General features: G+C 32.2%; 4 protein-coding genes across 7 annotated transcripts; 3 read left to right on the forward strand and 1 right to left on the reverse strand.

Annotated features, from left to right (window-relative positions):
- The first annotated feature begins 656 nt into the window (after positions 1 to 656).
- On the forward strand, positions 657 to 4051 carry LOC107413122 (protein LIKE EARLY STARVATION, chloroplastic). Its single transcript, XM_016020988.4, has 4 exons — positions 657 to 1330; positions 1871 to 2511; positions 3001 to 3191; positions 3420 to 4051. The coding sequence occupies exons 1-4, from the start codon at positions 832 to 834 to the stop codon at positions 3793 to 3795; spliced, it is 1707 nt and encodes a 568-aa protein (XP_015876474.2). The 5' UTR covers positions 657 to 831; the 3' UTR covers positions 3796 to 4051.
- A 1595-nt stretch (positions 4052 to 5646) lies between these two features.
- Positions 5647 to 7914, forward strand: LOC107413125 (2-methyl-6-phytyl-1,4-hydroquinone methyltransferase, chloroplastic). Its single transcript, XM_016020991.4, has 3 exons — positions 5647 to 6369; positions 6498 to 6804; positions 7443 to 7914. Exons 1-3 carry the CDS (start codon positions 5837 to 5839, stop codon positions 7596 to 7598), a joined length of 996 nt encoding a protein of 331 aa, XP_015876477.2. The 5' UTR covers positions 5647 to 5836; the 3' UTR covers positions 7599 to 7914.
- A 2961-nt stretch (positions 7915 to 10875) lies between these two features.
- Positions 10876 to 12930, forward strand: LOC107413144 (calmodulin-like protein 8). 2 transcript variants are annotated; one of them, XM_048477842.2, is made up of 4 exons: positions 10876 to 11135; positions 11343 to 11500; positions 11722 to 11802; positions 12630 to 12930. In XM_048477842.2, the coding sequence occupies exons 1-4, from the start codon at positions 11030 to 11032 to the stop codon at positions 12765 to 12767; spliced, it is 483 nt and encodes a 160-aa protein (XP_048333799.1). In that variant the 5' UTR covers positions 10876 to 11029; the 3' UTR covers positions 12768 to 12930. The 2 variants fall into 2 exon arrangements, with proteins under 2 accessions (XP_048333799.1, XP_048333800.1); XM_048477843.2 differs by having other exon boundaries at positions 10878 to 11105.
- A 1645-nt stretch (positions 12931 to 14575) lies between these two features.
- LOC107413145 (uncharacterized) lies at positions 14576 to 18169 on the reverse strand. Of its 3 annotated transcripts, none has more exons than XM_060815552.1 (5): positions 17864 to 18169; positions 17650 to 17709; positions 17355 to 17552; positions 17065 to 17271; positions 14576 to 16874 (listed from the first exon to the last, which is right to left on the reverse strand). In XM_060815552.1, exons 2-5 carry the CDS (start codon positions 17690 to 17692, stop codon positions 14953 to 14955), a joined length of 2370 nt encoding a protein of 789 aa, XP_060671535.1. In that variant the 5' UTR covers positions 17693 to 17709; positions 17864 to 18169; the 3' UTR covers positions 14576 to 14952. The 3 variants fall into 3 exon arrangements, with proteins under 3 accessions (XP_060671535.1, XP_015876506.2, XP_060671534.1); XM_016021020.4 differs by having other exon boundaries at positions 14576 to 16877; positions 17864 to 18167; XM_060815551.1 differs by lacking the exon at positions 17864 to 18169 and having other exon boundaries at positions 14576 to 16877; positions 17650 to 17855.
- Positions 18170 to 24747: the final 6578 nt, after the last annotated feature.

Here is a 24747-nt window from a genome sequence, read left to right on the forward strand (position 1 = left end):
TTTTTTTAATACTTTTCAAATAGAAGCTATTTGATATTTCAAATAAAAACAAACTTAATTTTATTATAATTATATTTAAATTTCATACTTTTAAAGAATTAAAATAAATTTTTAATTTTTTTTATATCTATTAAAATATATTTATGTGTTAGTTTTTATTAGTTAATTTTAGTACTTAAAAGATTAAAAAACATGCTAAAAATAAAAAAATATAATTAAATGATATTGTAAAAATATAATTTTAATTTTTAACTATTAAAATTAAATAATAAAAATTGATAAATAAATATATATTTGATAAGTATAAAAAATTATAGAGATATTAATAATTATATTCAAAAAATATGGGTTTGAAATATAATTAGGAAAAAAATAAAGGGTTCTAAATAAAATTTCCTTTTTAACGATATCAAATTTCAGGATTTGAGATCTTAAAGTAACGAAGATAATGGACACTTGTCGATTAATAATCGCTCCACCTGTCCACGGAAAACCTGAATTGAAAATACAGGTAAATCCGTTACAACCGGATAATCAAACAGTCAAATAAGAATCAAAGCCTTTCCTTCATTCCCACGTAAAATTTCCATCTCTTTAATAAAAGAAAAAAGAAAAAAGAAAAATAGAGATAAAGTGAAAAAAAAAATAATAATAATAATAAAGAAAAAGTTGAAAGAAACAAAGAGCAAATCACAAGCTATTCTTTCCTGACTTCACGAAGTTCAAAAATCCACCGCCACTTCTCTATCTCTCTCACTCTCTCTGTATACACTCCCCCAATTCTCCTGAAACCTCTGAATCTCTCTCTTTCTGTCATTTCCATTTCACGAAATGGCGTGTCGTCTCGGAGCCTCTTCTTCACGCGCCTCCTTCTTCCACTTCCACGAGCGTAATCAACGGCTTGCTCTTCTGCCTCAGGAACGAGCAGCAGTGCCCGTTGGAGTGAAGACATGGAGAACAACGAGAAGAAGAGGGTTGAGGATTTGGGTCTCCAACAGCGGGGATTCGTACCTCGATATGTGGAAGAACGCCGTCGAGAGCGAGAGGAAGAACGCTGATTTTCGGAAGATCGTCGAGAATTCGGGTGGGGATGATGATGATGATGATGATAGTTCTGAGGATTTGGCTAAGAAGACGGAGGAGTTTAACAGAATTCTTGAGGTTTCGAGGGAGGAGAGGGATCGGGCTCAGCGAATGCAGGTCATTGATCGGGCTGCGGCTGCCATAGCTGCTGCTCGAGCTATTATCAACGAGAGCGAGTCTACGGCCGATATGGGTTCCGGTGAATCGGGGGTTGGGAGTGGTGGAGGGATTGTAACTCCTCAAGAAGGTAAAATTTGGATTTATTATCAAAGCGCTTGCTGTAAGTTTGTTGTTTTGTGTTATTTGGATTTTCGGTTTTGTGAAATGAAATTGAAGCATTGTTAGTTTTTTCTAGGTTTTTCATTTAATTAAATATAGGATATGGTTTTGCTGCTAAGAAATGTTAATTTGATTCAGCAATTTTGGAATTTTTTAGATTAGTAATGGTTCTTTGAATCCAAAAATGAAGGAGATGGGGTCTTGGCCTTTATTTTTTGTGAATAGTAGAAGCTAAGTTGTCAAATTCCAAAATTTTCACTTGGGGGACATCTTAAGCGACCAAGTGTGACTAAATTTTTGGATATGGTGGGAATAAGTGGCATTAGGTTTTCTAAGTAGCAATCAAATGATGAAACTCGTTCCAACTAACTCAAAATTGGTGAATTCAATTTTTCTATCTTTCTCAGTTTGCATTTCTTTTGTTTGAGAAAAAGAAAAAGTTTGACAAGCTGAAACTATGCTTATATTCCTTCTCACCGTTCATTTACATTTTTAACTCCATTATCAGGAAACCAAAGTGGCATTACATTCCTGCCTCGTTCAGACACTTCAAATAATGGAATTCCTGGTCCAGATTTTTGGTCCTGGGTACCCCCTCAGGATAGTGATGATTTTAATAACTTGAAGCTTGCAACAAAATCTTCAGCAAATCCAAGTTCAAGCAACCCATTTGCGGAGAAAGAACAATCTGTAGGCTATCTTTCGATTCCCTTTGAGAGTAAAGTATCTGACAGTAATCGTTACCCCCCTCTACCGCCTCTTCAGTCACTAATGGAGGTTGAAAAGGTGGCTTCTGAGGCCAGTCTAGATATTCCTGCCTCAAAAGAGGATCACGAACTTGGTGTTCAGTTTTTAGCGCATGCAGCAGAAGCAGCTCATGCTCTTGATAAGGTGGATGAGGCATCGTATGGCGTGAATGAAGATGGAACAAGGTGGTGGAAGGAGACAGGAATTGAGCAAAGACCTGATGGTGTGATTTGCAGGTGGACGATGATGAGGGGCATTAGTTCTGATCAAGTTACTGAGTGGCAAGAGAAGTTCTGGGAGGCCTCGGATGAGTTTGGGTATAAAGAGCTTGGTTCAGAAAAATCAGGGCGTAATGCAACTGGAAATGTTTGGCGTGAATTCTGGAGAGAATCTATGCGACAGGTCAGTTGGAATTGAACATTTCAACTACAATTACTGTCTTTCTTACTTTGCCCATTACAAATTAAATTAATTTTAAATGTTTCCTAGGGATTTTTTTTTTTTTTTTTTTTGGATGAAAATGTTTCCTAGAGATTTCATATTAGTTTTTAGTGCTGTATGTATACTAAAAGTCTTGATCTTTCTAACCAATCCTGCACCAATGGGTGGCTTATAGTGCTTTGGTACATAATGCTTCTATGCTCATTTTGAATCCTGAACCTCTCAGAAGGACATTTTAACTGTGTTTTCCAGTGATTGTGAATGTCATTGTGTTATCTATGAATGGTACTAAAGTTATGGAATGGGGTGAACATCTATGCATTTATTCGTTGCATTCTCTGGGATCTCACGGTTCTGATTACTAACAGGTTCATTTTATGCTTAATTTTATATTTGAAAGATGAAAATGTTTTTTGCTCAGTTGAACTGCAAGTTTCAATTTGGTTGCAGGAGCGTGGGCTTTTGCACTTCGAGAAAACTGCAGACAAGTGGGGAAAGAACGGCAATGGAGATGAGTGGCATGAGAAATGGTGGGAACATTATGATGCTTCTGGCCAAGCAGAGAAATGGGCTCACAAGTGGTGTAGTATTGATCCAAACACACAGCTTGAAGCTGGTCATGCTCACGTTTGGCATGAAAGGTCTGAATCTCATTTTTAAACTGGACGAAGTTTCCAGTACTGATTTTCTGCCTCTCAAAAGTAGCTATAATAATATTCCTGTTTAGACTTTATCTTTTGATAATTGAAAATGCATTTAATCGCCAAATGCATTGTCATTTTAAACATGGAAAGAGATTTGAATTTCATTTGTCAACTAAGAATCATCTCCTATGTTTATCCAATAAGCATATCTTGTACATGTTGCAGGTGGGGTGAAAAGTACGATGGACGGGGCGGCAGCGTAAAATACACTGACAAATGGGCAGAGCGGAGTGAGGGTGATGGATGGACAAAATGGGGAGACAAATGGGATGAACATTTTGATACGAACGGTCATGGTGTGAAGCAGGGGGAAACATGGTGGGCAGGCAAGTATGGAGAGCGGTGGAATCGCACATGGGGTGAAGGCCATAACGGTTCTGGATGGATACACAAGTATGGAAAAAGCAGCAGCGGAGAGCATTGGGACACACATGTGCGGCAAGACACATGGTATGAGAAATACCCTCACTACGGTTTTCTGCATTGCTTTGAAAACTCGGTTCAGCTGCGTGAAGTTCGTAGGCCATCAGAGATGTCATAAATGGAGCCTATGCAAAACGAAGCCTATATATGCACACATATAGATATACAAAATATAGTGTCTTACTGAATTCGTAGGGATCATTTTCATGTACTTAAAATGGATTGCTCCATTGGAGGTCTTTGTTAGTGTTGAGACATGTTTCTTCTTTGTGGTCTTATATTCCAACGTATATGATCCATAAGCTTTCTAAGTTTGGAGAATGTTAATTCTCAAAAGAGTTGCTTGCATTGCCTTTAAATCAAATTGGTGTGGATATCTTGGTTGCCTTATGTAGTAATATAACTATCTTTGGTTTAGGGTCGTGGATTTGCATACGAAGAAAAATAAATTAATGAATAATAATAATAATAATAAAAGTTAAAAGCAAAGCAGTTCAATATTCAATATTCAATAATAATAGTAATAACAATAATGATTAATCCTCCCCGATCAGTACTTATACAAGTGGAAAAATCCTGATAACCTCATATAATGGAAGGCACATATTTTCATTATGTTTCTCTTGCACACGAGCAATTATGGTTCGATTTAATTCTTTTTTTTTTTTTTCTTTTTTCATTTTTCTCATATCTTATAATTAACTTCATCGTTTTCTTCTTGAATTTTATTTTCGTTTGTACTAAGATTTTTTTTTATTTTTTTTTTCCTTCTCTTACTTGGTCTTTGGATCTCAAACACCTCTTCTAGCTCGTAAAGACACCAAATTTTCACATTCATATTAACAACAATAAAAACAAAAAACAAATGGAATACATTCATTATTCTTTGCTTGGAATGCGACATGAATTGTTGAAAAGAAAAACTAATCTGTCATTCAAAAAGTTGATATTAGTTTTCCCTTTAAAACTATTATAAACTTAAAAAACAATAATTTTTTCCGTCTCTTGATCAAAAAAACTTATAAGCCAAAAAAAAGGAAAAAAAAAGATAAAAAAAAAAGACAAAAAAACTTCTAATTAGGAAACTCCTACAAACCATATTACTTAACGACTAGGAATCAAGTGACACATATAGACAGGTCCATGGGGTGGTGGCCTAATATCCGGCTTCGGAAATCCCGGGGGCGGTACAATCTCCGGCCCCGGCGGCCTTGGATCTACGTTCGGCGGTGGAAAAATCTCCGGACCAGGCGGTCTCGGAGGCATGTCCGGCGGAGGTGGCGGCACTACATCAGGTGGCAATGGCGGCGGTTCTCTTGGAGGCAGTACATCCGGTTTAGGAGGTTGGATATCAGGACCCACAGGAGGCGACATCGGCGGCTTCGGGAATTCAATTCCAGGTTTTGAGTCAGGACTATAAGGTGGGGGATCTTCGATCACCTCCAATGGGGGAGTACTTTTTGCTTCAATAGAAACCGGTGTCGGAAGCTTTCTTATTGATGAGACTGCACATTGGGATAGTAAAAGTGATGATGATGATGATGGGCTTGTTGCTGTTGTTGTTCTGGTTTTGTTATATGAAAAACAACGAAATGGGATGGTTTTTTTCACTACAGCATTTGACAAGGCAGAGAAGGAAGACATTGTTTTTGGCCCGAGTGTTTTTCTTGAACCCATTTGGAGCTGATAGACAGAGAAGTTGATTATGTACAAAGTGAAGAAAGAGACAAGTATTTGTGGGGTTGACACGTGGAATTACGTGGCAGTGGGGCAACACCTGTTTGCCATGCAGGCTTTTAGATGAACTTGAAAACTTGCAATTTTGTTCACCTTCAATTTGTTGTCGACACGTGGTCTTAAGTCTTGGCCTTGGCCATTTTTAGCCACAAGTATTTTTTTCATGCTAAAAATATGGTTATCCAAAAAAGGAGAAAAAACAAAAATAATAATAATAATTAAAGAAATGAAATATAATTGAGTGGAGTTGAAAGCAGAGCAAGTACATGAAGCTGAAGCAAAAATGGTGTGAGGAGTTTCAATCTTGATCTTCACACTGGGCAGCCTTTGCCCAATAAATTTCGTTAATTTCTTCATCTGGGTGGTCTCTACAATAAGAAAGTACCGGTCTTTATTTGGTGCATTTGTTTGTTTCTTCTTCAATGGCTAATTCAATTCTCAATGGAGCTGAAAATCTCAATCTCATCTCTGGGATAAATTTTCATCAATCATGTTTTCTCAAAAAGGGTTTAGTTCCCTATAGTAGTAGGAATTACAAAACCAAAAGCTTTGTACCCAGATGCAGTATGTCATCCGCAAGGCCAGCTTCTCAACCCAGGTTCATACAGCACAAGAAAGAGGCATTTTGGTTCTACAGATTCCTCTCCATAGTCTATGATCATGTCATAAACCCTGGACACTGGACTGAGGATATGAGAGATGAAGCACTTGAGCCTGCTGATCTTTACGATAGGAATATGAGAGTTGTAGATGTTGGTGGTGGAACGGGGTTCACAACACTTGGAATAGTTAAGCATGTTGATGCTAAAAATGTTACAATTCTTGACCAATCCCCTCACCAGCTTGCCAAGGCTAAGCAAAAAGAAGCCTTGAAGGACTGCAAGATAATTGAAGGGGATGCAGAGGATTTGCCATTTCCAACCGATTATGCTGATCGTTATGTCTCAGCTGGAAGGTAAAAAGTAATGGGTGTTTCTTTGCTTTATTATAAATCTAGTTTCTTTTAAAGGCTTTTCTTGGAGTGTTTTCAAGGTGTTTGAATATTTGCTTAGCTTAAAATTTCAATGTGTTTTCTCCCTTCAGTATTGAGTACTGGCCAGATCCACAGCGTGGAATCAAAGAAGCGTATAGGGTATTGAGAATAGGAGGGAAAGCTTGTGTTATAGGTCCTGTGTATCCAACCTTTTGGCTGTCTCAGTTTTTTGCTGACATTTGGATGCTTTTCCCTAAGGAGGAAGAGTACATTGAATGGTTTAAAAAGGCTGGTTTTAAAGATGTTAAACTGAAAAGGATTGGTCCAAAATGGTACCGTGGAGTCCGAAGGCATGGCTTGATTATGGGTTGCTCTGTAACTGGTGTAAAACCCTTATCTGGCGACTCCCCTCTTCAGGTAAATTTATTTGTCTTTCCTTTGTGTTTTACACCTGGAAAAATGATTGGATAAGAAATATTTTTTTCTTAATATTGGAACAGAATTTGAATATATATAATATACATTTCTTGTCCCTAAATCTCAATATTGAAACAGAGTTTGAATATATATAATATACATTTATGGTCCCTAAAGTTAAATTATTGCAAAATAAATTTTTGTTTTTTCAATTGGTAGGGAAGGAGTTGGTCAAGTTTATAGTTCTCTTAGAAATCCTTAGTCTCTCCCACTCCTTTTGGTTTCTTGATTTCTTGATTTCTTGTTATCCTTATTTTTCATTGTTCCGCTCTCTTATATTAGAGTGATCATGTTGAGTGTGTGACTACATATTTTATCTACTTCTAGTTTAGGTTTGTCTTATAGAACATGATAAGTAAATTTCTATTACATCATTATTAGTGAGCCTAAGTACAAGAGAAACTATAGATTTCTGAAAAGATCAGTAGCTGTTGTAGCTCGATGCTCATTATTGCTAGGTTGTATCTTGAGGTTTATGAATGTGTACCAGATCATGCATTAGATATGGTTGGGAGGCTTATTTACTCTCAAAATGCATTATTAATTTAACAGTTAAATGATATTGAGTCATTTTGCAGCTTGGTCCAAAGGCAGAGGATGTCCAGAAACCTGTTAATCCATTTGTGTTCTTTTCCCGGTTTATTGTTGGAGCTATTGCTGCTGCTTACTTTGTGCTGATTCCAATTTACATGTGGATCAAAGATAAAATTGTTCCAAAGGGCATTCCAATCTAAAATCAGAGGAAGATAATTGGAAAAATGATTATCACCATTTTCCTATATCCAAGTGACTGCTCTTGATGCCTAATTTCTTAGTTCAAGCCTCTATACCATGAGGGATTAGATATTTTACTCCTCCAGTATTTAAATATGCCCTGGCGGACTTTGTAACATATTTTTTTTCACTCTCTCTATCTTTTCTTGTAAAAAATAACCTTATTTTGGACTTTTGCTCTCTGGATCATAAAGTGATTGTGATGCTTTTGTGTGTTATACACATAGGTCTTGTATAAAATGGTGAAGTAATTTGATCAAACTTCATTTTCTGTAATCTTTTGAGCTGGTAGTCCATCACACCAAGTTATGAAAACAAATTCAAGCAACAACATCTAAAATATCCAAAGCTATTGTACTCCTGTTAGTCCTTGGGCAATAGTAGACTTATAATCAAAATGTAAATTGCAAAATTCTGTGTTCTATATCAAGGCTTTGTGCAGGATTTGCTTTAGGAATCATGTTCATCTGCCTCGGGCTATACTAACGCTTTTTTTTTTTTTTTTGCAAGACCAATTTTATTTTATTTTTATTTTTATTTTTTTATATTTTATACACAGCAGGTCCTTTTTTTTTTTTTTAGTTTTTAAAAAATATATGGGAAAATGGAGATTGACGGAGTAACTAATACGTGGAAAATGTGAATTAAAAAATGGTGTTTATTCAAGGTTATCGCACCAATTTTTGGTCATAATTCTTATATGATAAGTGAGAGACAGCAGAAATAATTTGAAATTGTATTGATGAGGAACAACATGGATAGGATCGACAAGTGTCTAGGTTCATGTGATCGAAAAGGTTTCACTAGCAAGGCCAAGAAAAAATCAAAGTTTTCTTTTTTTTAAGTGAAATCAAAAAGAGAAAAAAAAAAAGCCTGGCTGTAAATCATAGAAAAGTGAGCCAGCAACAAAATTGGCATGGTGTTGTTTTTGTGTCAACGATGCTATAAAAACTATAGAACATATAGAAATGAACAAAACCTTCTCAAATTTCAAGAAGCAAACATGTTATGTGCATTACACTTTGGTTATTTTTTTAGCCCGTCAAACAAACCTTCCTTTGGCTGTTTTACTAGCCCTAGGCAAGGAAAAGAATTCCCTTTTTATCTCTATGGTCGTATATTTAACTATAAGAATCTTCAATTCTCAACCTTGTTAAGCAATCCAATTCAATATTTGACCCCCCTTTATTCTGAAACTTTCAGCACATTGCAATTCCTCTTCCAAAAAGATAAAGAATAATTGAGTTGGAGTACCAACTAAGATTTAATTTTTAGACTGGTTCTTATTTCTTAATTAATCCATGTATTGTCCATTTGGTCAACTTTCTGGAACAAAAGTAAATCTTTAGGAATTGGATTGTGGTGTGGGGTACGTGTCAAATTACCCATTGATAAGACATGGCCTTTTTGCTTAAAGTCAATAAGAAACACACAGAAAAAGCAAAATTGAAAGGACATATGTATATATATATATATATATATTTTTTTTTTCTCTAAGCTGACCATAAAGACTTTTAAAAATTATAAATTTATTCAATTACCTGTTTGGTAGGTCAGGACCACAATAAGATCTGCAAAAAGGATCAAAAAAATAAAGACAGAAAAGAACAGAGAAAAAAGTAAAATAATAAATTTCAACCTTTTTAATGTTTAATCAATTCCAAAATATACCTTCACCTGGCTAATCCAGCTGTTGCCAGTACTTTGCCAGTCAAAGCAATGGACTAATTTAAGCGCTCTAACGTTTATATATTCAAAGAATGTTCTTGAAACTAGTCTTAGCAAAGTTTTTATGTAGTACCTAATGGGGTTGCACTAGGGTCTATTGCATTCAATGGAGTCTTGTCTTTGATCAGTGATTGTCCATTCACATTCAAATATCAAAGGCCCCACAAGGTGTTCTATCAATCAAATTAGTCATATGAAATGTTTTTTTTTTTTTTTTTAAATGATAATAATAATAATACTTAATCGAAAAGGAATTATTCAATATATCATATGGGATTTGTAGACTAACATGAAGGAAAGAGTTTTACTTAATCCTAGTCATAATGCATCTTGTTGTTTGGGATTCTTGGTAGCTAAAAACTTGTTGAATATAGAAAACCCAGATCATCGCAGATGGAGGAACTCAAATTCTTTGAAATTCTGGAAAAGTAAAGTCCAAATTAAGATTTAGTTCCTCTGTTTTGCTTGGTCTTCCTTTTGAAAGTCTAATATTTAGACCGTGACTCTGTATATATGCAGTTCAAGCAAAAGAAAAAAAAGAAAAAAAAAGACTCTGTATATATGCATACAGTTCGCACGTGTGAACCCATGAATAGTAAAAGTAATATGCAACAGTGCCCCCTAAAAGCGTACATTTACGTACAGCACTCGTACGACATACTTAATGAAATGAGAGCTGGAAATCGCAAATACATTGAGCAGCTGATAATTAAGCCCATATTTAGCAGCAGAGCAGGAAACAAGAAACCAAACCGCGTAGACAGCCAGGAGCATTTATTTCACTTGTCTTAATTTGATCCATCATATTATGTGTTCACATTTTCGATCTTTCAGTTGGTTGGATATTGTTAAAGTCATGCAAACTGTCCAATTCAACTTTAAGTTTTATAGGATGAAACAGATAATGAAATTTAATAGATGGGTTTGGTGAGAAATTGACGTTTTTAACATAATGTTTATAAGTAATTGAACCTAAGACCTAAAGTTTTGTTGATTTTGAAAGCATAATTGGTAATAAGCATTTGGTTTATTTTCTTTGGTAAATGGTAAGGGACATTTAGTAGTAGAAGAAGAAATAGTGGGTATAAAAATGGGCAAAAATGCATTCTTTCTCTCTTTCTAATGTTTCCCTCTCGTGCAAGCAAAGCAGCGTGCTTTTTGGGGTTGAAAATGTGGAAACAAAATACACATCTCCCCATGCTCTCTCTCCCTCCTCACTCTTTGAATGCTCTTTGTCTCCTAAACATCAAACCCTTACAGCTGTCTATTTTTTTCTTTTTTTAAATTTCTAATATAATATTCTATAAATTACACCCAAAAAAAATAAAAAAATTTGATAAAATATAATCGGTTAATAAAAGTCCCGTGTAGAAAAATATTAGAAAGTGACCCTTTTCTTTTCCAATAAAGCCATGGATGAAAGACACCAAATATGGTCATAAGTTTAATTTGACTCCCTGTTGTTTTTACTTTTAGTTATAATAAATTGTTTAAAAAAAAAAAAATGTGCTTGACTTGCCCATATTGGAGTTCTACATAAACCCAGCTAAGATTGAGCTATACTCAACAATAACAAACAACTCTTTTCTCTCTCTTTTTTGTTTCTTTCTCTTTCTCTCTCTAAAAGACTCTGTAAAGCTGGTGAGTTTGAAGGAAAACGGAAATGGCAGATGTGCTAAGTGAAGAACAGATTGTTGAGTTTAAAGAAGCATTTTGTCTGTTCGATAAGGATGGAGACGGTGAGTTTCCTGATAAGTCCTCAATTCTTGGTTAGTATTCTTGAATATGGTTTGACATATTAATACGTTTTTTTGTTCTCAGATTTGGAAAAATTATTATTATTATTATTATTTTTTACAAGTTAAAAAACCATGGAAAACAAAAAAGAAGTTTTTTGATTCTGTTTTCTGAACTGTTGCATTTTTTTTTATTAAAATGTGGAAGTGGAATATTAAAGCTTGGATTATGGACTACAGGTTGCATTACAGTAGAAGAATTGGCAACAGTAATTCGGTCTCTGGATCAAAACCCCACAGAGGAAGAGCTTCAAGGCATGATTAGTGAAGTTGATGTTGATGGAAATGGGACCATTGAGTTTGCAGAATTCTTGAACTTAATGGCCAAGAAAATGAAGGTACATATATATATATATATATATGTATATATACATGTATTTACACGTATTTAATTACTACTTTTCAGTATAAAGGGCAAGTAGTTCAGAAGAAGATGCATAAGAGAGATCTTATAAAAATCATTTTCTTGTTTAATTAACTATATATGCATGGTACATATATATTTATATGGAAAATTAGCATAAAGTTTATTTATTTATTTATTTTTGTTATGTAACAGGAAACTGATGCTGAAGAGGAGCTTCGAGAGGCTTTCAAAGTATTTGACAAGGATCAGAATGGGTACATATCTGCTAGCGAGGTAAAGTTTTTCATTAATTAATTATCATCTATATATATTTGGAACTTTATTATATTTAAGAGAAAATATGAACCAAAAAAAAAAAAAAAAATCACATTTTTAATTTTCATGGAAATATATGTATGTAAGTAGGAGGATAAATTTTCGATGCCCCTAAAAAAAAAGAAGATATTACTATTTATTACCTCTCCATATACATTTGCCAAAATGAAGTAGAGGATATGAACGAAATTAATGATAAACAGAAATATAATTTTTATAAAGGTTTGGCTCTGAGCAAATAGATTTAAATAAATAATAAAAAATTATTTGTAAGAAGATGATGTTGGAAATTAAAAGTATAATTTCAAAAAAAAAAAAAAATCCTATAAATTTCAAGCTTAAACAGAAGTGGTACGGCCAGCAAATTGTTGTTGTTGAATGGTTTAGTTGTGCTGGGATTGCCATACCATCACGGGGACAAAGAAAATGATATAAAGAATCATATATGCAATTAACGCAGGATTAATTAATCAATATTAAAATATTTTATATGGGTAACCGTGAAATCGATCCTATATATATATATATTTTCAATTTATTAATTAGAGTAATTCACATGTTTTACCTCTGCTTTTATATATTAGTTTTTAGTTAGAGTATCCCAATCTCGATATCCTGTATAGCCTGTACTTCTCCACATGCAATGAACATTAACCATGCTTTGAATTGGACTATACATTTTTTTTTTTTTTCATATTAGTTGATTTAATATAATGTTCCAAAGAGAATATAAATTTGTTAACAAATTTTAGTTTAATTTAACTTTTTCTTTTGATTTTTTGTAGTTGAGGCATGTAATGATCAATCTAGGAGAAAAATTAACAGATGAAGAGGTTGAGCAGATGATCAGAGAAGCTGATTTGGATGGTGATGGTCAAGTTAATTATGATGAATTTGTTAAGTTGATGATGACCATTGGATGAAAATACTATATTTGTATCAATTTCACTATGATCGTAGGAAATTATTCTCATTCAAATTCTTTCAATTTCAACTTCATTTTCAGTACAATTAATGTATGTTTTTTGTTATCTTATTGTATGCAATGATATTTTTAATTTTATTAAATGAATATTCTATTGTCAATGACCAAAATTTTTTGGATGACTTAGAAAATTATTGTTTGATTTGTTCAAATTCCTCAATTCCATACCGGTATTGTTTTGCTTTGTTTTTGTTTTTTATTTTTTTGGGTTAATATGCTATTTTCGTAGGCATAATTTGAACATAAAGCTCGTCAAAAAAATTATCAAAGATGTTGTAAATTTAAAGAGCAAAAAATTTTCCATATTAAGTACATATATGTGAGACTTTAAAAATTTTGCAATTACTAATTAGAGGTGGATTATCAAAATTGTTTAGGTTATCCTCCAACTCAGAGTGGTTATATGATTTGAAATTTCTCCAACTTTTGGATTTTCAATTGAAGTCTAAGTTTGACCTCGAGATCAATGGGTTGGAAATGTATGTATTACATTCCAAGATTCGTATGAGTAAATCCTTATCAGATGATTTGCTGTCCCTTTCTTTTTATTTGTATTTTCTTGAATGACTTTTTCATTTCCAATAAAATTTTATGCCCAAACAGGTTCAAGATTTAGATTTAGCTCTCCCTTTGACTAATAACACTTTCTTCTTCCAATCTATGCCTAAAGAGAGATAATATATATATATATATATATATACTCAAAACCGTGTGGACTATAGAGAACAGACAATTTTTACTTACCTCGTGCATTGCTGGTTGTCTCTTTTTCAGACTTTGGAATAGTGCAGAATTTACATATTTTATCTATTTTTTTTTAAAAAAATGAGGGTTTACCATTTTATCATTACTTTATTATTTTTTTTTTTCAATTCATTCACTTTTATTGAATATTCTATGTAAAAAAAAGAAAAAAAAATGAGAGTTTACTTTTTTATCATTACTTTTATTTATTTATTTATTTTCAATTCATTCACCTTTATTGAATATTCTATGTAATTCTTATTTGGATGATTGAAATTTATAGCACATGAATTCTGGATAGAACTATGTTCAATTCTAGTGGATTATTACAAAAAACATAAAAAAGAAAGAAAGAAAGAAATGATCATGACCGTACAAATTAGTGAAATATAGATCTCTATTCTTTGCATGAGGAAAAGTCAGAAAGAAATTTTTTTTTTTTTGACCATTAAGTCAGAGAGAATTAGAGCTAATAAAAAATGACGTATAAAGAATTATTAACTATACAAAAGATTTATCCCCACCCCTAGGCATCTTTATTTTTTATTTTTCCCTTTTTCTTTTTGAATTTCAATGAATTTCTAATATCAATATATCATTAGAGAAACAACATATTGGAAGAGCTAGAAAGATTTCCAAATTCCCTATTCTAAAAGGGCCTAATGAAATTATGAAAACGAAAAAAAAAGAAAAAAATAAAAAAAGAGGCCCAATGAAATATTAAGAAGCAGATAAATTAAATATAAAAAAAAGTACCAGGGCCTTATGGTAATGATTGGGCCCAAAATCTCTTTCATGGGCTTCAAAGCCTTAATGATATAACATGACATCCTTTAAACAAGAATAGTTCTTTAACCATAGTCTATGATCAGTACATGTTTTCAGTAACTTATATCTTTTGGTCTCAGAAGCAACAATTTGAGTGACAACCACATGAAAGTTACATCTGAGAGGTGGATGAAATTAATAATAAATATCAAACTCTTTGTTTTGAAACGATCATACAGCAAATAATGTCATTGTATTATGAATTAAGAATTAACAAATGTTACAAATCAAAGGCAGCAATGCTACCTCAAGTACAAATTCCTTCCAAACTTTCAAATTTCTCTCAATCAGATAAAATAAATTTAAGACACAAAGAATCCCAAGTGGCATAAAGTCATGAGTTAAACACAAATAACTTAATAAACAGAGAAAAAAGTGGGAATAAATTAGGGAAAAAAAAAAAAAAGAGGAAGGGGTAGTTTCAATAATACTCACTCTTCAAGTCCATCAAAACTCCATTTTTCAGAGAACTTGAATTAGAAACCCAACCAAAACAAATGGAAAAAGTGAAACAGATTTTTTTTTTTTCCCCTTTTTTTCCAAAGAGGCATTTAATTAATCACAGTTGCACAACACATGCAGGTGCCAAAGAGATAAGACCTTGCCTTCCTTTTTTCTTTAACTTTTGGTGAGGCCGAAGTGATTTCTTTAGTAGGTGACTTGCACAAATCCTTGGTTGGTTTCTTGGTAGCAGAATGGTTTTCCTGTTTATTTGGTGTAACTACAATATGAGCTTCTTCCTCTTCTTTCAAGAAACCAAGAAATGGTGTTCTTGACTTTTCTGAATCACTTCTTTCTAATGTGACTACTTTCTCTTCCACTGGCATTGCTTGGTACTTTGACAGGTCTATTTGATCATATCCACAGTCTGTCATTGAGTTTCCAAGATTAACATCACTTCGGTTTGGTAAGATTTGGATTGCAGCCTTGTCCTGATACAATAAAGGTGTTCGATCTGATTCTTCGGTCTTGTATTCTTCACTTAGAAGATTGAGGTTGAAGCTTGGAGATTTCCGCATCTGAGCATGAACATTCAGGTTGTCAGGATCCGAATCAGTGCTGAACCTTTCGACACTTTCTCGTGGTTCAGAACCACAGCTTGCAAATGCAGATGTTTCAACTTTTGTGCATTGCTCAGCGGGTTGGCTGGCGGAAATCTCATTCTGTATAACATCTTGCTCAGGCTTATCAACTCCCAACTCATTCATAGAGACTAGTACTTCTGCTACCAAGTTAGTGGAATCAAAAGTGGAAACTTCTCTGTCAAGAAACTTACCAAAATTATCTTTCTTCAATTCTTGGATTGATTGGTCGCTACTATGAACAGTCTCAGCTCTTGATACAAATTCCTGCTGGTGATTTTGAGATTGGAGCGAAGATAATGGAGATTGAATAGGAAGTTCCTCTGCTTGATCAACTGGAAGTTGCTTTTCCTCCGTGGTTTTTGTTCCTTCTTTTTCAATTTCATTGCAGTACAAAGGCTCTGAATTCTCCTTCCTGTCCTCAACAATTTTCTTCTCTAAAGTAAAATCTTCTTCCTTCTGGTTGCAATCTGTGACAGTTAACTCTTCCGGATCACTTCTGAGTTGAGGAATCAGCAGAGCTTTTTCTTTGGAGTCCTGGCAGTGTTCCTCAGAAACCCCATTCTGGTTGTCAACGCAAACAACCTCCAAGTCACCATTCTCAGCAACCTTTGCCTCTTCGGTTAGATTGTCCTTCTCGATCCCTGGATCATTAACAGAACCAACCACATCTTCCTGTTCACAGTTCTCATGTTCAGACATTCGATCTATGGATTCGGACTGAAATGCATTTGACTCATCAGGTTTTGATTCTTCCATCAATTCTTCACAAGGTTGGCTTGTGTCATAACCATGCTTGCACTCTCCACTTTCCGAATCTTTTACTACTAATCTGGTTTCCTCTGTAATAACCATGAGTTTATCTTCAGTTTCAGGAGCTTCCATATGAGGCTTTAGTGAGTTAGCCATTGAAATGGCTTCTGGTTCCGGATCTGGTTCTGGTTCTGAGGAGTCATTTCTACTTATACTCACCTCAGCTGGAATCCCCTCATCAAAATTTTCACCAAAACCATTCGGAATACAAGTTGGAACTATTGTTACACTGCTCAATCCATTATCAATCTTATCTCCATCTTTAGCTTTACAGAATTTTATATCTTCTTTACATTCTTCTTGCTCTACTTGTAAGTCACGAGTATCAGATGTCGCTCCGACTTTCTCTGGTGTCTCAGGACCAGACAGGTGACCATTATCCTTAGAGTCACATGCTAAACTTGATCCCGTGACATCCTCATCACCTCCTAGTAATGATTCACAGCCTTCTGGTTCAGATGGGTGATCATGAATCATGGCTAATTCATTCTGATTACACTCTGATTGTTCAGGATTTGAAGGCTCTGGATCATGTGGTGTATTGATTACATCAAAAACTGGGTCTTCCATTACTCCCTCTTCTGTCACAGTTTTCATGGACCAGTATTAACATAAAAGGTGGATTATATTATAATTATAGGCAATTTTTGAGTTAAAAAGAATACAAGTTGATGTAGTTAAGAAGCAGTTCAACTATCATATTCTCATAGAAATAACATTATGTAGAATTTAAGAGAGATTGAGAAAAAAGAAAAAGAGTATGCTAACCTTTCTTGACAGAAGCCTGCTTCTGAAGCTCATGTTCAATAGTTTCCAGAAGAATCTCCTCCATTTTGGACTCTATTTGCTTCTCAGCTTCTGTCTCATTGGATAGAGAAGCTGGTTCTATTTCATTGTCACCGCCGCCAGCTTCATTTGATACTGCTGAAAGTTTTGGAGATTCAGCAAGTGGAAGAACTTCAGTTTCTTCTTGTCCTGTCAAAAACGAAGGCCATAATACTTAAGTACTGTTAGTTCATCAATTTGGATATGCAGTAATGAATTGAGAATTTTCTGACCTCTTTGACAAGATATCTTCTTATCAGAACCACTATCTTCTACTCCCTCTGGATCATTAGAAACAGAACCATTAACTTTCACATGGAAATCTTTTTCTTCAGCTGCAGGTACTATGTGATTTTGTTCTTTTACATTATCTTCAGCACTAGTTTCTTTTGCTGATTCTTTGGGAACTTCAATTGCTGTGTTATCTTCAACTGCATTAAAACAACATTGCTTTTGTAGTTTTGTAATCAACAAAAACACAAAAAGCTAACAAAACTTTTGAAAGAATTTTCTAATCAAGTTCCCTACCTTTCAAACCTGAAGTGTTGTTGTTACCCATTTCATTTCCCATATTCAGCTTATCAACTCCTGCAAAATAAGCAATTTTGGAACCTCGGAGATGAACAATTAAAGATCACCAAATAAACCCAGATATCTGAAGACACAGTGTTTTCCAAGGCAGTATATGAAGTTAAAGAAGGCACTACAAACTCAAAAAACCAGTGAGTTTAGAATTCCATACCATTGTTATGATGTGCTTTCACATGGAAATAGCTACAAAAACAAAGAAGACAGCTTAACTACTATTAGATTGCCAGAGTGTTAAATTGATTAAAATGGGGTTCTTTCACTTGTAATATTTTTGCAAGTTAAAGACATATCTGGGTCATCTGTCAGCCAAACAGATATAATCACCAAAAAAAAAAAAAAAAAAAAAAAAAGTTAGCGGAACATCTGACTTCTCCTTGCTCTTTCCCTTTTAATTATCTGATATTGACATTCTGTGATGATGAGCTTTTTGGGTATCTTAGAGAACATTGTTAACTAAATAAAGTTCGCTGTCGGCAACTCAAATATCCCTTCCATAGAGCCTTTAACTAACCTGCCTGCCTATATGATTATACTTTCTTAGAGAAATATATATGTATAAACATAAATATATATATATATATATATATATATATTATTATAGGTCATTTTTGGCTAGCCTATTTAAGCAGCCATCTTCACATGGTTGCCCAGACATAAAAGGAGTGTTAATATTTGATAAACCCCCAAATGTGATACAAGTTTGCGGCTTGATGTCATTGTTTAAGAACCACAATTCAGGACCAACATATGTATGAACCATTATTTCTTTCCCAATTTTTAATATGGTAATATAGTTGTAATTTCATCAAATCTCCTGAGAAAACTTTAGTTTTTAAACTAATGTGAATATTGAAACATTTACGCAAAGTTTTTTGCAGTTTGAAAATATATAAAGTATAGTTAATTGACATAAAATTAAATGAACGGTAAACAAAGGAAATGTAGAAATGGATTATGCATATTTGGGTGTTTTTGTGGAGAAAATGTGGATAGAAAAGGAAGCCATTGACAGGTTGGTCGGAGCCCCATTTGGAATAAATATTGGGGAAATTGAGAGTTGTAGAATAATGGGTTGGGTAAGGTCCTTCAAAAGTTGGTTCTAATATTCTTGAAGATTTTCTTGGTTGTGAGAGCTTTTTTATTTATTTTACATGCATTGCAGGGTGGCTTGGAGGAGATAAACCTTTTTTAAGGCTAAGCTCATGATTGCTGTGCTTTGTTTGGAATTCTTCCCTTATGAACATGCTCAAAAGCTAAGTAATTGGACCCTCTTAAAACTCTTTAGTTGGTGGAAATTCTTCAAACTATTGACTTTAAACAAGAATATTAGTGATCGAAATGATGATACCAAATTGCATCCGTCCAAGTTGGTGTCTTTCCCATTTTCTATTAGGATAAGGAAACTTGAAAATAGGGATTAGTGACACGTTTTGTAGTATCACACTATAATCAATACAAGTTAAACAACTCTTAGGTTCTATTTAAACGTCTGAATTAGACTGATTTTTGAGTGCTTTTTCTAAAATGATTAAAGTCTAAACTGACTACAAGATCACTATAATTGTTGTATGGATCAAATAAAGGTTTTTGGAATATATAAATACATATAAAGTTCTAATCTAATCTTGTAGTTATGACTTGATTAGTTTAAAATTTAATATCACTTCAATTAATAATGATATAAAATTAAAAATCTAAAAACTCATATAGTAACAAACTCATTTGTGTATGATATATACTTCTTTGTGCATTTTGTCCAATGAACTACTATGGTGTTCTTGTTTCTCCTTCTAAATATTATATGCCAATGCTCAAATGGATATCAATCCCTTTCTGGACAACATTGAGAGATGATCTAGAAAAAGTGCCAAAGACTAGTGTTTAAAGGACTTGAATTTAAAGTTTATTTGGAATTTATAATTTATAAGGTCCTGACATTGTTCACTTTAGCCTTTTAAATTATTTTATTAGAATTATATAAATCTCAAGTATTTTTTTAAATTTTAGTATTTGATACAATTAAATGAATAACAGAAAAATGAGTATAAATATATAGACATTTATATATCATATATTATGAATTAGAGCCACATTAACGAGTAAAGCTTAAAAATTGTATTGCTAAAAATCCAAATTAAAAATTGAAATTGCAAATTGCAATCCCATATCTATAGTTTACCTCCTTTTCTAGGGAGTAGATTCACTTGTAACTTGCAAGCTGATGTTAATCTTCATCTGGTTGTAATCTGCCTAATTGCCTTTGGGTATGAAATGGACCATAAAAATAAAATGGGCTACCTCATTTTGGGCTTTCTTCTGTACAAAACCCATTCCTACTTGCAATTTACCTTATTCTCTCATAATATTATTTAACATTATTGTACAAAAAAGAGTGGTTTTACAATGATCTGGTTTGTCACTGGCACTTTCTTTCTTTGTTTTATTTTATTACACTTTTTTTTTTTTTTTTTGGGTTTTGCTTTTCCAATCAGAACACTTTGTTACTGAAAAAAAAAAAAAAAAATTAAAAAAAAAAACTCATAGAAAGGGTCCATATAAATCTATCAAAGGGGCTTTCATTTATTTTATTTTTCATACCTTTTAAACTTTTATCAGAATTTGCATTTAAAAATTCTAAACTCTTCTAAGCTCGGTCGGCATATACTATTTAAGATCAGAATCGTTAATTTACTTCTTCGCTATCATCTTGAAGCGCTGAACATAGGAAAAAGATGGGAGTAAATATACTATTTGATCCGGGGGCTTTAAATTGAGTCCATAGTTTTCTTAGATTTATCTTCAATTAAATAATTTGATTAATAATCATCTGGAAAAGAAAGCATGAAAGAAAACTACTATAAAAGCTCGTAATTAGTCATCCATTATATTATTATGCGTTGGAAAGTTTGTTTTATCAGTTTTTGTTCTTTCCATTTGGAAATTAGCAATAAAAAGTCATCATTTGGTTTGGGTTTAGAGCTAGAAAATTGTGAATATAAGCCCCTTCCTCTGTTTAAGATCCATGCAAATACTTAATTTACCTCACCTTACAATCATCTTGAAGCTCCTCCTATTTTTAAGTTTCTCTTCAATAAAATATAGGCAACATTATAAAACCTTAAAAACATAAAAAAAAAAAAAAACCTAAAACATAAAAATTAAGTTTAAATAATTAATATTGCAAAAATTAATGAATAAAAAAGAATAATAATTCTTAATTTCCCAATTAAAACTAATCACGAAAACTTAAATTTAAACGATGACAAATAATATTTTACTATAAGTGAAATAAATCAAAATTTTTTTCCTCTCACATTTGTTCCACATTGCTTGAAACCGATTTGGATGGAACAGGCCTGAATTTGATGAAGCAACCGAGAGGCCAAGATAGGAAGGCGATTCCTTAACAAGCAAACCATTGCTTCCAGTTCAACCCCGTTGAAGTTTCAACCGGCTTTAGAAATACCACAATCATTACCTGAACCAAAATGGTTACTGAATATTTATTTAAAATATATATTTAAAATATAATAAAATATATATTTGAATATAATTATATTTATACAAGGCGGTGTGTACAATCCCTGTCTTTGACCAGGGGAAAACAATCTTGCCCCCTTCCATATGTGAATGGGGTGAATTTTTGGAGAAATGAGGTTAAATAGAGATTTTTACATCTCTATGTAGATCTTTAGTTTCATTTTAATTACATTTAATTTTTACATTTTTGAAAAGTTATCATTTATCCATATGTGATATTCCATATTTATCAAAACATATCAATATTTCAATTTTTATCAATTAATTTTAATAGTTAAATGTTGAAATTGTATTTTATAATATTATTCAATTGTAAAATGTTAATTTTTTTATTTTTTATTTAGTTTTTAATTGTTAAAATTAACAAATAAAAATAAAAAAATTGAAAAATAAATGTGCTGTAATAAATATGGTAAACTAAATGAAGATTAATGTTTAAATTTTTTAAAATTATAGAATATAAAAATAATTATAATAAAATTAAAAGAAGTCTAAATGATATTTGCCTTAAAAAAAAAAAAAAATACAATGCATTGCATCATTCCGTATATTTTTTGATATATATATGTATATATATATATATATATATATTTTTCCGTCATTCCGTGTATTTTTCGTGTGCTACACATATAGTTTCACCTTTTGGGACGAGTCTACGCCAAGAACGTTTGTAGTATATCATATGTATACTCTATCGTGTTGGAAAAGAAGACTAGCAGGTCATATTATTACATTATTGTATGTAAAATCTTTTAAAATGTTCTTAATTTTTAACATTATCTATAAGATGTGTATTTTATTACATTGTGGCTCCACAAAGTTGATAAAAATGTGAGCATATCAACCAATAAAAAGCTGACACCTTCTTAAACTGTCAACACTATAATTAATAAAGACTATTAATTATAAATTAATAGTTTCACGTATAACAAATATATTATATATATATATATATATGTATACACACATCACAGAGCATTATATATATATATATATATATATCGTGCGACTATGATGTGAGATCGATCCTGTTTATGTCTACAAAGAAATTATGTATAACGGATGGGAAACTGTCCTGGCGACTGTAGCACTTTCCTATATTCCTCTGCATTTATATGTCAAGAAATTAATGTACGTATAACCCTAAGTTATTATTGGATGGAATCTGAGGTTTAATTTGACCTCGATGTAATGGCCCCAAGTTTTGGCTTTTTTGTGCTATGGAAGCAAGTATTTCAGCAACAAAAAAGTAAAAAATAAAAATAATGTATAACCCAAGACTTTGGTAAATTAAAAATCAGAAGAATAAATGAAGAGAAAAAACATATATGCGTATAGATTAATGAATAAATGTGAAGTGAGTTCCTGGAAACTGAGCAAAGGTTTTATTTATTTATCTTTTTGCGAATAAACTGAGCAGTGGCTACTTGGATTTATGTCATTATCTTTTGTCTGTCTGTATTTGCATTTTCTCTACTTTATTTTTATAAAATGTTCCAACGTTAGCTTATAACAAGGAAGAAAAAATGGTATCCATTAAAAAAAAAAAAAAAAAAACCAAAAAAAAAAAAAAAAAAAAAGGAAGGAGAAGAAAAAATGGTTTCTCGAAACTGGGTTGCGGTTGACTGGTCGTACAAAGAAATTGATACCGAATTTTTTTTTTTTTTTTTTTTTGTTGCTTTGATTGACACTAAATCCTTATGCCTATTTAGGAATATCAATTTGCCATGTACATCCGAAAAATTATGATGCATCGTACCTAGCGGGGCAGTTTTTGTTTTGAAAAATTGAGACCGCATGATGGATTTGGAATACATTTTTAAGATCCGAAGCATGGACGGATTAAGACCGGGAAATAAAAAACCCTGTCCGAATCCAATCCGTATATATTTATTTTTTGTTTTATTTTATATATTTAGATTATTGTATTTTTTTATGATGTATTTTATTATAATTGTAAATTTGTACCTTGATATATTTTATTGTATTTTTATTACATTTTAGTTATTTTATTTATATTTTATTTATAGAAGAAATTATTTTTATATAAATTTTTTTAAAAAGATTATATCAATTATAAAAAAAAATAAACGGAAAAAACCACCCCATCCCGTATTCAGTTGGAAAATTCCCATCCCCGTCTTGGTTCTAAAAAAACAAAAAAAACCTCAAGGATCAAATAAAAAATTCCCCGCAGAAGAGAAATGAAATTTTAAAAACCGATCTGTTCCATCCCGTTAACATTCCTAACGCCTACTAGAAAGTGGACATATTATACAATTGTTTGACATTTTTTTAATGAATTATTACTACATTAAAATACTTTAGTTTTACTAAAGAAGAAAAAAAAAAGAGTAGAACCTAGATATCTAAATCCATTGGGGATTACCATAAAAAATTAATTAAAAACAATAAATTACTTTGTTCTACCCATATAATTTCAATCAGGACTCTTTTTCTTATTATTCTTTTAATTTTTACTTACCAATGATCTTATTTTGATGACTCGATTCACTGCTGCAAATTTTGTCTAAACTAAATGAGGTTTACATTTTTTGTTGCTTTTGGAATATTTAAACTTGAAAATAAAATACAATAATTATAAATAGCAAAAGTGAAACCTTGGAAATTAAAATGAATATGATATACTAGTATAGGAATTTAATTTTAATTTGGATGAAAACAAAACTAAAGGAATTGCAATAAAATCTATTACTTGACAAGAAAGTTATTGCTTTTATAAAAGACTTTAAAAGAATAAAATAAAATAAAAAGGCAAAGGGGTAGGCTGGCAGAAAGACTTATTCATCGCAAAGGGGAGAAGGAAAGAGACTTTTTTACTTGGAAGTCTAGAAACGCGACTTAAAGAGTTAGAAAAAGCTAAACACTTGCCGATGGTAATAACGCGTTAACTAAACCTTCAACGACCTCAACGTACGCCAAATATTTGCTAAACCAAATCCAATTAGTGTCTCTCTTGTTTAGAATATGAAGATGGTCATAGTTTTAAAAATTGTCATTGACTAGCTTAATCACTACAACATTAGCCAATTTCATCTTGCTTTTTGTTTAATATGCATATCAATTCCCCCTTATATTTTTAATAGGTGGGTTTAATATATATGTCAAATTATATCAATATTCCAACTTACATTTTTAATACATGGTAATGTAACTTAATTTTAGATATTTAAGATTTAGAATTCTAATATCATATTAAATCATTAACGCTCCAATAAATTTAAACTATTAGAAAGTGTATTTAATATTGTATATTTAATTATATCAACAAAGGTACAGAAAAGTAAGAGATTTTATCTTTGGCTAATATAAATAACAATTTTTTAAAAAAAACTTTTGAACAAAGGCACCGGATTGATTATGAGGTCTAATATATTTTTCAATTATTTTTTCAAGTAATGATCTTTAATTTGAATCTTTATGTTCTTCAATATATACATATATATATATATATATATACTTGCTTCTATTCTA

This window comes from Ziziphus jujuba, chromosome 3, assembly GCF_031755915.1.
Source record: "Ziziphus jujuba cultivar Dongzao chromosome 3, ASM3175591v1".
Classification (NCBI taxonomy): domain Eukaryota; kingdom Viridiplantae; phylum Streptophyta; class Magnoliopsida; order Rosales; family Rhamnaceae; genus Ziziphus; species Ziziphus jujuba.

What these genes read in the sequence shown, in the direction of transcription:
- LOC107413122 (XM_016020988.4), top strand. Translation starts at nt 832, where the DNA reads ATGGCGTGTCGTCTCGGAGCCTCTTCTTCACGCGCCTCCTTCTTCCAC. An exon ending in GATTGTAACTCCTCAAGAAG is followed by an intron (nt 1,331 to 1,870) that starts GTAAAATTTGGA and finishes CTCCATTATCAG; the next exon opens with GAAACCAAAGTGGCATTACA. An exon ending in GCTCACGTTTGGCATGAAAG is followed by an intron (nt 3,192 to 3,419) that starts GTCTGAATCTCA and finishes TACATGTTGCAG; the next exon opens with GTGGGGTGAAAAGTACGATG.
- LOC107413125 (XM_016020991.4), top strand. Translation starts at nt 5,837, where the DNA reads ATGGCTAATTCAATTCTCAATGGAGCTGAAAATCTCAATCTCATCTCT. An exon ending in CGTTATGTCTCAGCTGGAAG is followed by an intron (nt 6,370 to 6,497) that starts GTAAAAAGTAAT and finishes TTCTCCCTTCAG; the next exon opens with TATTGAGTACTGGCCAGATC. An exon ending in CTGGCGACTCCCCTCTTCAG is followed by an intron (nt 6,805 to 7,442) that starts GTAAATTTATTT and finishes GTCATTTTGCAG; the next exon opens with CTTGGTCCAAAGGCAGAGGA.
- LOC107413144 (XM_048477842.2), top strand. Translation starts at nt 11,030, where the DNA reads ATGGCAGATGTGCTAAGTGAAGAACAGATTGTTGAGTTTAAAGAAGCA. An exon ending in TGATAAGTCCTCAATTCTTG is followed by an intron (nt 11,136 to 11,342) that starts GTTAGTATTCTT and finishes TATGGACTACAG; the next exon opens with GTTGCATTACAGTAGAAGAA. An exon ending in TAATGGCCAAGAAAATGAAG is followed by an intron (nt 11,501 to 11,721) that starts GTACATATATAT and finishes GTTATGTAACAG; the next exon opens with GAAACTGATGCTGAAGAGGA.
- LOC107413145 (XM_016021020.4), bottom strand. Translation starts at nt 17,692, where the DNA reads ATGGGAAATGAAATGGGTAACAACAACACTTCAGGTTTGAAAG. An exon ending in GAAGATATCTTGTCAAAGAG is followed by an intron (nt 17,272 to 17,354) that starts GTCAGAAAATTC and finishes CGTTTTTGACAG; the next exon opens with GACAAGAAGAAACTGAAGTT. An exon ending in GCAGGCTTCTGTCAAGAAAG is followed by an intron (nt 16,878 to 17,064) that starts GTTAGCATACTC and finishes AAACTGTGACAG; the next exon opens with AAGAGGGAGTAATGGAAGAC.